Here is a 13,817-nt window from a genome sequence, read left to right as displayed (position 1 = left end):
TCGATTGTCGTTTTGTCAAATGCAGCTGTCTTCAAATCAATTTTTATTTATACTTAAAAATTTATTAATATAAATGTGTTCTTCGTATTGTCAAGGATTAAATTTCGATATTGATTATTATGGTGTTTTGAAGCTCAATAAAAATTGCAATGATTTAGATATAAAAAAAGCGTAAGAAATTTTTTAAAAAATTTTTTCAATTTCAAAAATTAAAATTCAGTATTAAAACTTAAAAAAAATAATAATATAATTATTTATTTATAAAAAAAATAATTTTTTTAATAAACTTACAAATTGATTAATTAAAAAAAATTAATATACTTATATTTTTTTTATTTTTTACATTTAATTTATTGAAAAAAAAAAATTAAAAAAAAGCTATTTTTCATGAAGAGAATTTTTAAATTTAAAAATTTTTTTTTACATAAAGTTTTATATTTATAATCTTCCGAATGATTGAATATTGAAATTTGACATTTTTTTAAAAAATAAAAAATTGTAATTTATAAAAAAATTGACATCAAAAGATTTTATTTTTTAAATTTATTTCTCCACTGAATTTTTCATCAGTTTCAGACGTTTGGCAATCCAATACAATCCTGAACGACAAAAAGATGATAATATTCTTGAGGTTTTTTCTCTGATTTGTGAAGCGTATGAAGTTCTTTCAGATTCATTGAGACGTACTATTTACGATTTCTATGGTGAAACGGGTTTGAAAAATGGTGTACCTGGAAATAATGAAAATATTGAACCCTACGTATTTCATGGAGAGCCATTACGTACCTACAGGCAATAAATTATCCCCAAAATAAAATTAAAATAACATTTTCATTCAATAAACAAACACACAAATTTATTATAAATATTTATTTTAAAAAATAATAATAATAAACACGTTAATTAATATTGTAAATATTATTTAGAAATTTTTTTGGTACTGAGAGTCCGTACGCTGATCTTCTGGATGTCCTTGATGATCCAGAGGCCATGAAGAGATATAAACAAGCTCAAATTCCTCAAAATGAAACAATTATTAAACAACTATTCTTGACATTAAAAGAGGTATTAATTAATTATTTATTTGTGGCTTTAATTGAAGCGTAGAAAAAAATAAAGATAAAAATATTTTTTGTAGATTTTTCATGGAGTCGTGAAAATCATGAAAATTGAAAGACTTGAATATGTAAATAATGAAGAAAATATTATGGAAATGAAAGATAAATTTTTTACTATTGATATTAAACCAGGTCTTCCAAATGGAAGTGAATTTTTATTTCCAAAAGAAGGAGATCGAGGAGCAAATATAATACCTGGTAAAAAAATTATTTATTTGTAAATTTTATATGATTTTTTTTATAGTAAATTTTATGGAAATTTTTATTGCATTTTTAAAGCGGATATTGTTTTTGTAACTACTGAAATACCACATGATGTTTTTGAGAGAAAAAATGATGATTTGGTGATGATTGTTGATGTTTTTTTGAAAGAAGCACTAACTGGAACTGTTGTTAAAATTCAAACACTTGATGATAGAGTTTTTAGAGTTCCAATAACGTCAATCATAACGTAAATAATTTTTAAAATTATATTTAAATATTATTGTTGTATTATCAATTAACTAATAAGATTATTTTTAATATTTTTTAAATTTATTTTCATCTTTGAAAGGAGAAAAATATATTTCTCAAATTTTTTTTCGACAAATATTTTGTTGATTGTTTTTCAAGCTTCTCAAAGATTAATAATTTATTAAACTACTTGACGAGCAAAAATATAAATAAAAAATATTAATTATTAATAATTGCATTAATTAATAATTAATAAAAAAATTTTAACAATTGAAAAGTTAATAATAAACAAAATAAAAGCACAGCTGATATAAAAATTAATTTTTATTAATTGAATTATTAATTTATTTTAAATTGTTTTTAAATAAAAAAAATTAAATAAATAATTAATTCATCATTATTAAAAGTTACTTAGCTTCGTTATACGTTTTTTAATTTTTATTTAATTTTTTTTTTCATTATTTAAGGGTAAAAAATATTGAAGTGAAAAAAAAATTGAAAATTGTTTTTTATTTTGCGATGGGAATAGTTTATTTATTTATAAAAAAAAAAAAAATTATTGTTTTTATGATTTATTTATTTTTTTTATACAGTCCAGATTACCGGAAATTAGTACCTGGTGAGGGTCTTCCTCTGTCACATGATCCAACTCAACGTGGTGACCTAATTATTAATTTTAAAATTGAGTTTCCAATATATTTATGTGTTGCAAGTAAAAATTACATTAAAAAAGCATTTGAAATTGCTGTTAATAAAGATGATGATAATTCAATTGAGAGTATTGATTATATTTATCAATATATGTTGAATGAACAAATGCATAGAAATGTTGATGATGACATTCCAGTGAGAAAAATAAATAAAGATGAAAAATTTAAATTTATTTGTGAAAAATAATCATTTTTTGTATAATTTTTTTGAAAAAATGTATGTAAATTGTTGATTTAAAAATATTATTATATCATTTACTGTATTATTATTTACTAGAAATAGAGATTTAATATTATTTAAATTGATTTTATAAAAACTAGAGCCGGCGGCCGCAAAACATGCCTCTGTAAGTACATAACATTTTTTCTTCATTTATTTCTCTCTTTATTAATTTATATCTCCGGAAAAAAAAAATATTTTCTGAAATTTTTTTAGCCTAAATTGTTTAGATCTTTTCTCTTTATTATCCTGTAAATTTTTAGAGGAATCCTTCGTCGTGTTTAGTTGCTAGAAAAAAAACAAAATTGAAATCCTCAAAATTGCATAGTGCCTCGTTTTTAACTATCAGCTTTAAATTTATTTCTGTGAAAGAAAAATATAAAAATCACATATTTCCGCTCTAAATTATTTAGAAATATTTATTCTAATCTTTAATCAATTTTCATCAATATATATATTCACTTTTTCAATGAATTTTCCAAATTTTCCAACTCATTCAAAAAAAAAAAAAAAAATAGCCATATCACCAGTCAATAAAAAAGTTTCAATCACTTGCAATTTTTCCCACTGCAGCGCTAAAATCATCATAATATCATTAAAAAAATATAGGGCTAGAAAAAAATAACTCATTATTAATTGCAAGTTGGAAAAAAGTTGCACAAATGTTAGAGAAAAGTTGGAGAAAGAGTGGAGACATTTGTCCACTATTTCTTCAACCGTATGAAAAAATAATTTTACTGCTGAGATATTTTTTCTAAAATCAAGGACGAAAAGAAATTTTTCCGTCGTTTCTCCGAATCAACTCGGAGTGAAGGAACGTTCAGAAATATTTCTCCGCGAAAAAAACAAACGCAGAGAAATGTGTGAAAAAAATAATTGTACCGCGGAGAAATTCTTCCGAAATCAACGACGAGGAGAAAATTTTTCCACTTATTTCTCCGCATGGGTCAATTTGGTAGAAATTCAGAGTAATCACGGAGAAATTTAGAAAAATTTGGAGAAATATTTTTAAATAATATAATTAATGACTGTGTTGCGGCAAAAAATAAATTATTTTGGAATCTATAAAAAAGACATTCGAAGATCTTCTCTTATGTTTTTGGTTCTTATTGGTGGTGTCGAGCAATCCGCAGAGATTGCTCTATCTTTCAAGTTTCATTTGCTGTAAATTACATGACATCAGTTTTTTTCCATCAGCAATCATCAATGCTGCTCCAATGTCCGCATGTAATGATAAATATTTTACAATTTTAAATTTTGATATTCTTGTTACCATGATGCATTCGGTTGCGTTACAAGAAAAAAGACCTTCATCGGCACATAAAAGAAATACATCTTCCGGTTCTAGTTTAAGAACTAAATTACAAGCCAAATGATTTGCTTTGAATCTTATTAATGTTTTCGTTTGTATTGTATTTTCACTTGACCGTATTAATAAATTCTGGATGGTTCTTATATTTTTTAACCACTCAGATTTATTTATTTGTTTTAATTTTTCTAATTCCTTTGTAAGCACGTTTTCTGCTTTTATGATTTCATTATCAATTTTCTTTTGCATATTTAAAAGGATCCCTGCAATATCATCTGTTATATATTTCGTTAACTGTCATTTCGAGAACACATTGATGTTGTACAAAAAAAATGCCTAAAAACATTGAATTTAATTAAGTTCTTCAGAGGCACTTGGTGGAGGTCTGATCCAGAAACTTTAATTACCATATACAAGGCTTTTGATCGACACGGAGAAATTATCTCCACGTGTCTTTTACACGGAGAAATTATTTCCGAATTTTTTCCGAATCGGCTTGAGTGGAGAAACGTTCGGAAATATATCTCCGCGATAAAAATCACATATTTCCGCTCTAAATTATTTAGAAATATTTATTCTAATCTTTAATCAATATATATGTGTATTCACTTTTCCAATGAATTTTCAAATTTCAACTCATTTCAAAAAAAAAAAAAAAAGCCATATCACCAGTCGATAAAAACGTTTCAATCACTTGCAATTTTACCCACCCCAGCGCTAAAATCATCATAATCATTAAAAAAAAAAAATAAATAAATAACCCACATTTTTTTTTCATATATTCTTCATAAAATAAAAATAAACATCATCAATGAAAAAAAAAAAAACGATAAGCAAAAAAAAAAAATTATCTTGAAAATAAATATCCCCTACTCTTTGACTTTTACCTGATGACGTTTCCTATATTAATCATCAAGATAAAAAATATTATCTGCAATTTATAAAAAAAAAAAATTTGCAAACTTTATTGTAAAAATTATCTAAACACAATATAATATTATCTGAAAAAATCATATGACTTAAACTGCACGTGACTTTTTATTTACTGTTTGAGAGATTTTTTATTCTTTTTATTTTTATTTTTTTTTTAAATAAAATTACAAATATGTTTATGGAAACAGTTGAATATATTGTGATTATATAAAAATAATAAATATTTACAAGTGTATTATTATTTAAATAATTAAAATTATTATATTTAAATAAAGAAATGTGGAAATACTGATTTACATAAATGTATTTCTAACTTATGATGCCTTTTATCAACAAATTTTTAAATTCAAAAATAAATAATAAAAACACCAATAATAATAAATTACCAGTTAATTTTAATATTGGTTTTAATAACAAGTAAGTTTTGTTTATCTATCTTCATTATTTATTTATATTTTTTAACAGTAACATGATTTTTTTTTTGTGTTTACAAATGATTGTTGTGACAGTTCCATTTGACATTTGACGTTGAATCCTAACCTATTGTTATTCAAATAAATATAAAAAATAAGATAACAAATTTGATAATTTAATTACTCATTGTTAATTAATTATTAATAACATGATTTATTTACAGAAATAATTTAAAATTTGGAGCAGATCAAGTTCGAGTATTGTTATTTCGTGAATGTGAATGGCGTGGAAGAAAACTGGTCTTTGATTCAGTTACAGCTGGTAAATGTAATCAAAAAAATTACCAAAAAACAAATAATGATAATCCAGAATGTCCAAGAAATGGTAACGGTGTCCCCCAAGAGGTAAAAATAATATTTCTTTATCTAAAATTACAAAACCACTGATCAAATGAATAATCAAAAAAAAATTTATTATTTAGCATGAAAAAGAAGCCTGTGACAATGTAAATCTCTTGAGTGAATTGATATTTGGTACAGTTGCAATGACATACAGGGGACCATCATTTAAAATTCACAAATTAAATTCACCACATTGTATAATGTGTACAAAAGTATTTCCATCACCCGAGCACCACAACAACAACAACAACAAAAGACAATCAAAACAAACAGAATCATCATCATCATCAATATTAATAAATTCATTAAACACTGAATTAAATACGAGTCATGATAGAAGCACATTATCATCAGCTCAAAATTCAGCAAATAGTTTACGTAAAAATTCAACATGTTCAAGTACATGTAGTGGCTGGGATATTGAACTGCCAATTATTGAAAGTACACAATCATTTGAATCAAATACATCATCTGGTTTTGGTAGTTATTCAAGTTTACCTAAAAGATGGCTACGTGCTGTATCAACATCATTAAATCAATCTGATTGTGATGATTTATATGGTATACAAAATAACAACAACAACAGCAACACAAATTCATTTGATAAACGAAATCAACGTCATAAAACAAAGCTTGGTTTATCAATTATAATTAAATTAACACCAGGACAAGAAAAATTAATGGAAACAAGATTATTTGAACATGCTGCACAGCTTGAATCAATGATAAATCGTTTATCATATATTTGTATTGAAAAAAATACCCATGATAGTAAATTATTTATTAAAAAATTACATAGAGCATCATTGAAATGTACACTATGGTTGTTACGTTTATTAATTGGTCCAGATAAAAATGGCCATCCGCTAATTTGGCATGATATATTATTAAATAGAAAATTAAATGATGACAATAGAATGAATTATTTACATAATTGTTTTCAACAAATGTATCAGCTGTTAAATACAATCGACACAAAGACAACAAATTTTTTTTTAAGCACAATTGTAACAGCTGTATTGACGTATCATCTTGGCTGGGTCAATACAATAATGTCAATAAATGAAAAAATAATTATTGATAATATGAAAAAAAATTATCCATCAAATCCATTGTGGTCACAGCTTGGTGATCTTTATGGTTCACTTGGTAATCCACCAAAAATTGTACATACTGTTGTTGTTGGTTCAAATAACAATACAGATATTATTAATTCAATAATAACATTTCTATCATATTTTATACGTAGTTCTGTTGTTAAAAAAATTCATGAATATCGTGAATCACCAGAGGTTGATGTACAAGAAGCTATTAAAATTGTTGAAGAGAAAAAAAAGTTATTAAATTTAAAAAATAATAATAAACATTATGTAAATAGTACGACAAATGAAGCATGTAGTTCATTTATGAAAATGGATGATGAAGAAGATGATGAAGATGATGATGATTATGATGAAGATTTATGTAATTTACAAATTTCAAATGATAAAAAAAAATTATTAAATAGCAATTCATTGAAGCTTAAAAAGACAAAAAGTTTTACGAAAAAAATTGATAAAAATTTAGCTAAAATTGATGATAAATTGAGCTTTTATCATGATGATTATGATGATGTTATTAAAAGTAAAATAAAAATAATAGTTAGTAGTGAAAAAAATATACCAATTGATGATTTACGAGACAATGAAATGTTATCGGTTGCTAAAAAATTAAGTATACTTGAACATCAAAGATGTGATAGTGGTATTGATGCAACAAAATCATACGCAAGTGGTATTGATAATACAGAAATATATTATTCACAAATTGATTGTACAGATACATATAATAATCATCAATTAAATGATAAAAATAGTTCAGTTTTATTTACACTTGGTATTGATGATAAAATTGATGAAATAAATAATATTGAAAGTATAAATAATTCATACACTTGTCAATGTTCATATGCATTTACAAGATTACCAAGTACATCATCACAGCTACCAGAAGGTGTTCTACGTAAAATATTACAAAGAAATTTTCCAGAATCATCAAAGAGTATACAACGTACAACAAGTACACAATTTAATAAAGACAATAAAACTTATTGTCCAAGATGTAGTGGTAGTTTTGATGGTACATTTGATGTTAATAATAGTAAATTATTACTTGAGACACCAACAAATGCAACTGAAGTGCTGAGAACATGTAGTAATTCAATTGGTACACGTGGAACAAGATTAAGAAGAGTTGATAGTTTAGAACTTTTAAGAATAAATAATGTCATTGAAGTACCAATGCCAAGGTAAATCATTTAACAAATTATAAAACTAATTTAATAAAAATAAAATAATAATGTTATTCTTTATTTACAGGTCCAAAAAAATAACAACAAAGTCAAATGAAAATTGTGAATTGGATGAATTTACAAACACACTTATACAAAATCATGTATCAAGTAAAAATATATTAAATACAGAATCATGTTATACATCAGGTCTAGTCATTCAGGGTTTAATTAAAAATAAAAGTGATAATAATAATAATAATATAGATAATAAAGATAATAATTTATGGCTTGATGAATTGAGAGAAGAAGTTAATGTTAATGTAAAATTTCCAATGATTGATCAAACAATAGCTGAATCAATTTGTATTATTGCTGATACTGATAATTGTCAAGTTGGTATATTAACAAATGGTACAACAATCAATAATAAACCAACAATTGTTGGCATGTCTAAGTTGGTATCTGATATGCTGGAAGCATTTGTTTATTTATGGAAAAAATATCGTTCACCTGTACATTGTTTAAATATTATTGAATGTAAATTACGTGATATGTGGTTGAGAAGTGAAGCACTTGCTGAATTTTTAATGACAATTGATGTTTGTGATGTTAATTTAAATAATTTAACATCTTCATTGGATCTTGATGCTGCTGATGTACCACTTTTACTTGCAATTGCAACAACACATTCACCACAAATAACACAAAAATTTGGCCTTACATTTACTTAATTAAAATTTCAATTATATTATTTTATTTAATAATAAATAATTATTAATTTATTTATATTTTCAAACCAAATATTTATTATATTATTATTTATAAATTTTTAAAATAATATTTACTTTTTTACGTTGTATCATTAAAATATATTTAAAAAAAAAAAAAAATGAATGTTGTTTTATTTTTTAGTTAGTTTCTGTCAGTTGGGATGTTGGATTTTTTTTAATTTTTTCTATTTATTTTATATTAATCAAAATTCATTGCCAAGTATTGAGGATATTAAATTTATTTTTATTTAAATAATATGGAAATTTGTCCGCCAGTAACGTGAGTAGCTGTTAAAATAAAATTTCGATTAATTTGTTTTTATTTTTGTAAATAAAACCTCAAAATAACTATAGAACTTGATTTTTTTTTTTTCGATTTTTGTGCAGGATCAGAGAGAATGATTGTCCGAGGTCAATAATTACAATTAAAAATAAAATTCGCGTGAGTATTTATGTCTTAATTTTAATTTTTTCTTTTGCTTGCTTACTTGCAGATAAATGGTTTATCATTGATCTTTTTTATAATTTTTACTTGAATTATTCGTTTGATGATTCTTTTTTTTTAGCTAGGTCACGATGAATGTTGCAATTGCTGTTGTTGCACAACACCGCAATCAAAATGCCTCAAGTATATACAACCAGATGTTCCAAAATCTTTTAAACCAGTTCGAGTATGTATACCAATTAAATAATTTTTTATAAATGAAAAATATCAAAAGTATATAATATCTGCAATTAAAATATTTAAAATAATCATTATTATTTTTCAAATGTATGGTAATTCATAACTTTAAAATTATTTATTATATTTTTAATAATAAATATCCGTTTTTTTTCAAAAAAAAACCTTGAAAGTTATTTGAAATTTAAATTTTTAAATTTTTAAATTTTTAACTTAATTAAGTAATTATATGATTAAAATTAATTTTTATTTTTTATAATTTATATTATACTTTTTGCAATTATTGAATATTGAAAATAAAATTGTTATAAAATTTTTTGGATTAATTAATTTATTGTTTAATTAAAAACAATAATTAAAAATATTTAAAAATAAAAAATTGATTTTTTTTTTTTTCATTATTTTATTATTTAAAATAAATAAATAATAGTAATGAAATAAAAATAATTTTAGACACATGATTCAATAGTTTAATTAAAAAAATAATTTACAATTTTTTAATCCAAAAACTTACTATTTCAAAAAAGCCTCAAAACTATCGAAAAATAAATTTTTTAAATATTTTTTTTTTCGATAATTTTTACTATTTAAAATTACTAATAAAAAAAAAATAATTTATCATAAATTAAAATGTAATTAAAACAATAATTTCTAATTCATCAAAATAAAAATTACTATGTTTTTTTTCAAAGCCACATAACTATTGAAAATTAAATAATTAAAAAAAAACTTTTTCACCCAAATTAAAGTACTATTCAAAAGGCGATGTACCAATGGAAAAAAAAACGACATATAAACTTTCATTTTGGGAGGGTGATAGTTTTCCAGTAGTAAAACCAGCATTACCCGAAGATTCTCTAACTGTTGGTGATGGTCCAATGACTGATGACACAACCCATCGAGTAACAATCTAAATTAAATTCTCAAAAAACATCCAAACGAAATAATCCGAAAATACTAATAAAATTATATTATTGATTTAGCTGAGTTATTTGGGTAATTGGTGTATAAAACCAGAAGAACCATGTACACCATGTACTAAAAATTTATTAGGTAGAGGTCCAATGGAAGATAACACAACAAATAAATTATCATACACATGGAAAAGTCAACCAAAAGTAAAACCTTTTAAACTTCGTGGTAATTTATATTGTCCTTGTGCTTGTATGTCAGGTAAATAATAAAAAAAATTTACAACAACAACAACAATTATTTAAACGTTGACCTTTTATAATTTCCATGACAAAAAATTGAATAAAATTATAGATGATACAACGTATAAATTAAGTTACTACGAGTCAGGATGTCGTATGCCAGTAAATTCATTTAAACCATCAAGAGTTTATGAAAAAAGTGATGTACCAATGGAAGGTTGTACAACATATAAATTAAGCTATTGGCCAACTGAGATACCACTTAAACAAGATTTACCATGGAGTAGAAAAAATTCATACAAACCACCAGATAGTCCAATTGATGATAATACAACATATAAATTAAGTTATTGGCCAAATAAACAACCAGTTAGAAAACCATTTAATTTACGTGATAATGGTAATTTATTAAATCGTGGATGTTGTTTTGATGATAATACAACTTATAATTTAAGTTATTATGGTTGTGGAAGTGAAAAAAGACAACCAATAATACCTACACCATCAATGCATCCACCAACATGTCCATTGTCACATGACACTATTCACAAAGTAACAATTCATTTTTATCTTTTTAATAATTTATTATTTCCTTGACATATTTATGCAATTAATGAAAAATATATTTATTTTTTTTTATTTCTTGATAGATGAGTTATTTGGGTAATTGGTGTCCTAAAACTGAAGAACCATTTACACCATGTACTAAAAATTTATTGGGAAGAGGACCAATGGAAGATGAGACAACAAATAAGCTAACATACACATGGAAAACAAGTGATGAAAGTGCACCATTTCATCCAGAAGATAATCTTGAATTTTCCATTCAGCCACTTGAATGTAAATATATTATTTTTAATTATAATTTAAACAACAGAAAAAATATTTGTGGTTTTAAATTTAACTTCCTCATTCTTTGTTAAATTGAAATATGATTTGTTTGTTTTTTTTTTTTTTAATTTAAACAGCTTGCACGACACATAAATTATCATACTTTCCAAATGATCCAAGTTGTATTATTAAAAATCAATCATTTAAACCAATGAGAGTGTATAAACCAGCTGATGCACCAATGGAAGATGAGACAACAATGAAGTTGAGTTATCAGCCAGTTGAAAAAGTTATTCAACCAAGTAAACCATGGTCAAATAGCCAGAAATATTATCCACCATTGACACCAATTGATGATGAAACAACCTACAATTTAAGGTACCACATTAAACAACTTCTAAATAGATCATTTGTTTATTTAATTTTTTGTTTTTAGCTTTATTCCACCTGGAACACTTCAAGAAGTTTGTTCGTCAACTGAACAAACATCTTCTAAGACTTGTGATGGTAATGATAATCATTTAAATATTTATATTTTTTATAATTTTTAATTGTTTATTTTTTTAGCAACATGTCATTCAACTGAATCATTAAGTTCAGTTGCTAGACCTTGTAATTGTAAGTTTATAATTTTAAAAATATCTTGGATAACTTTTTTTTTTTTTAATTATTTTTTTTTCTTTTCAGCATGCTGTGATTCTTCATGACCCAAATAGAAATAAATAAAAAAAATTATTAGTAAAATTTGTAATCTAAATACTCTTTTTTTTTTCAATAAAATTTTTTTAATTTTTTTAAAATTGGGTTGGTATTTTTATGTTGTGCAAGATGTTCAAGATGAGAAGTGGAAAAAAAAGAATTTATGGATTTTTGTGAAGGGCAATTGTCGATGGTTATAATCGATCGTTTTTGAGAAAATAAAATGAAGAATAATAAGATAATATAATAATGATGATAAATAAAATTAAAAAAATTTTTTTTGCACATGTAGAATCGGTCAATTGTGTGTCAGCTTCTGGATTCCATGGATCTACATTTACGAAGGACATGTGAAAGTAACAAAGTTGCTTCCTCGCCGATGGCTCTTTACTGATGTACATTTATTACGAAATATTGCATTTAATATTACGATCATCTCGATGAACATACAATTTGTTATTTATTTATAAATTTTTTATTTTTATTATTAATTTATACATGAACTTTTTAAGGTGAAGAAATGATTTATGTTTTATAAATAAATGTCTTTATATAATTATAAAAATATTATTTATAATTAATTTAATTTTATTGTTTGTATTCATTTTATAATCTATTTATAATCATAATTATAATCTAGAAATTATTTAAATATTTGATGATTAATTATAAATTTAATAAGAACATTAAATTTTTACAAATTTTTTTTTATTTTTTCTATTTATTTATTTACATAAGCACATGATTTATTAATTAAAAATTAAATTTTATTTTTATGATTAAATGTTTTTATAAATTTAGAGAAATGTTTAAAGTAATTTGTAATTAATTTTATTTAATAATTAGTATTTATAATTAATGTGAGAATTTTAAATTTGAAATACAAAAAAAAAACGTTTTTGTAATTTTTTTTTTTCTAATTTATAAAATTATTGGAGGTAGTTTGTAATTGAATAAATTTAGTAATTATTATTTATTGTTATTTATAATGAATTTATAAACTATTGAATGAAAAAAAAAATATATAGATTAGAGAAAAGGAAGAATTAAAAATTTTACAAACAAAACAAAAATTTTAATTTTCTAAAATCATTCAAACTAATTTCTCATTTAAAAAGACTTTAAAAAATTAGAAAAAACTAAAAAAATATCTAATAAAAATTCATAAAACAATAATTAAAAAATATGATAAACAAAAAAAAAATTACACGATGCATAACGCATTGATATCGATCTAAAATTCGTGCCGGAAAATAATATCCGATAAATTGCTTAATTTATAATTTTTTTTTCCATAAAAAAAACTACAATTTTCTAAGACTCCATTCAGTCTATTGTTGCCTTTTTTTTCTTCATTTTAAGTGGTAATATTTGCTCATCATAAAAAAAAACCTGAATATTAAATAAAAAAAAAAGCATAAAAATCTAAAAAATTTCATGAGATCATCATAGAAAAGTTAGTGGGCAGTTTAATATATTCTATAATTCAAAAATTTCAAAACAAATTATTTCCAAAGCCTATCTAATAATAAAAAAAAAAATAAAAAAAACCATCCAATCTATTTTTAAAATAAATTAAAAACAAATATTTATTTTTTTCAACTTTGTTTCTATCCACTTTCACAGATCGAAATAAAAATCATAGTAAAATCAGTTTGACCTTTAATCACGTTTGCATATTATCTCATAAATTAATATCCGATATTAAATCAATTATATTTTTACCCCAACTTGACCCTTAATAATTTTCACAATAAATTTTTCCATTATTTCAATTTTTCGGCAGTTATATATCGTTGTTAATTTCGACAAGAAACAAGTTGAATAACACATCATTGAATAATAATCTTT

The 13,817-nt window shown here is 23.4% G+C and overlaps 3 protein-coding genes across 3 annotated transcripts; all 3 read left to right on the top strand.

Moving 5' to 3' along the window:
* The first annotated feature begins 59 nt into the window (after window positions 1-59).
* On the top strand, window positions 60-2,564 carry LOC122849341 (dnaJ homolog subfamily B member 13-like). The gene is made up of 7 exons (XM_044148033.1): window positions 60-171; window positions 571-792; window positions 927-1,065; window positions 1,139-1,316; window positions 1,398-1,569; window positions 2,165-2,417; window positions 2,559-2,564. The coding sequence occupies exons 1-7, from the start codon at window positions 74-76 to the stop codon at window positions 2,562-2,564; spliced, it is 1,068 nt and encodes a 355-aa protein (XP_044003968.1). The 5' UTR covers window positions 60-73.
* A 2,004-nt stretch (window positions 2,565-4,568) lies between these two features.
* On the top strand, window positions 4,569-8,720 carry LOC122848168 (folliculin-interacting protein 2). Its single transcript, XM_044146047.1, has 4 exons — window positions 4,569-5,160; window positions 5,381-5,561; window positions 5,639-7,845; window positions 7,916-8,720. Exons 1-4 carry the CDS (start codon window positions 5,060-5,062, stop codon window positions 8,559-8,561), a joined length of 3,135 nt encoding a protein of 1,044 aa, XP_044001982.1. The 5' UTR covers window positions 4,569-5,059; the 3' UTR covers window positions 8,562-8,720.
* Window positions 8,721-8,762: 42 nt separating this feature from the next.
* On the top strand, window positions 8,763-11,974 carry LOC122849340 (stabilizer of axonemal microtubules 1-like). The gene is made up of 11 exons (XM_044148032.1): window positions 8,763-8,880; window positions 8,988-9,042; window positions 9,167-9,271; window positions 10,032-10,184; window positions 10,266-10,455; window positions 10,549-10,988; window positions 11,087-11,276; window positions 11,405-11,645; window positions 11,704-11,774; window positions 11,835-11,885; window positions 11,955-11,974. Exons 1-11 carry the CDS (start codon window positions 8,858-8,860, stop codon window positions 11,972-11,974), a joined length of 1,539 nt encoding a protein of 512 aa, XP_044003967.1. The 5' UTR covers window positions 8,763-8,857.
* Window positions 11,975-13,817: the final 1,843 nt, after the last annotated feature.

Source organism: Aphidius gifuensis, linkage group LG2 (assembly GCF_014905175.1).
Source record: "Aphidius gifuensis isolate YNYX2018 linkage group LG2, ASM1490517v1, whole genome shotgun sequence".
Lineage (NCBI taxonomy): Eukaryota > Metazoa > Arthropoda > Insecta > Hymenoptera > Braconidae > Aphidius > Aphidius gifuensis.
Note: the sequence above shows the minus strand (reverse complement) of the source record. Positions and strands in the feature narration are given on the sequence as shown.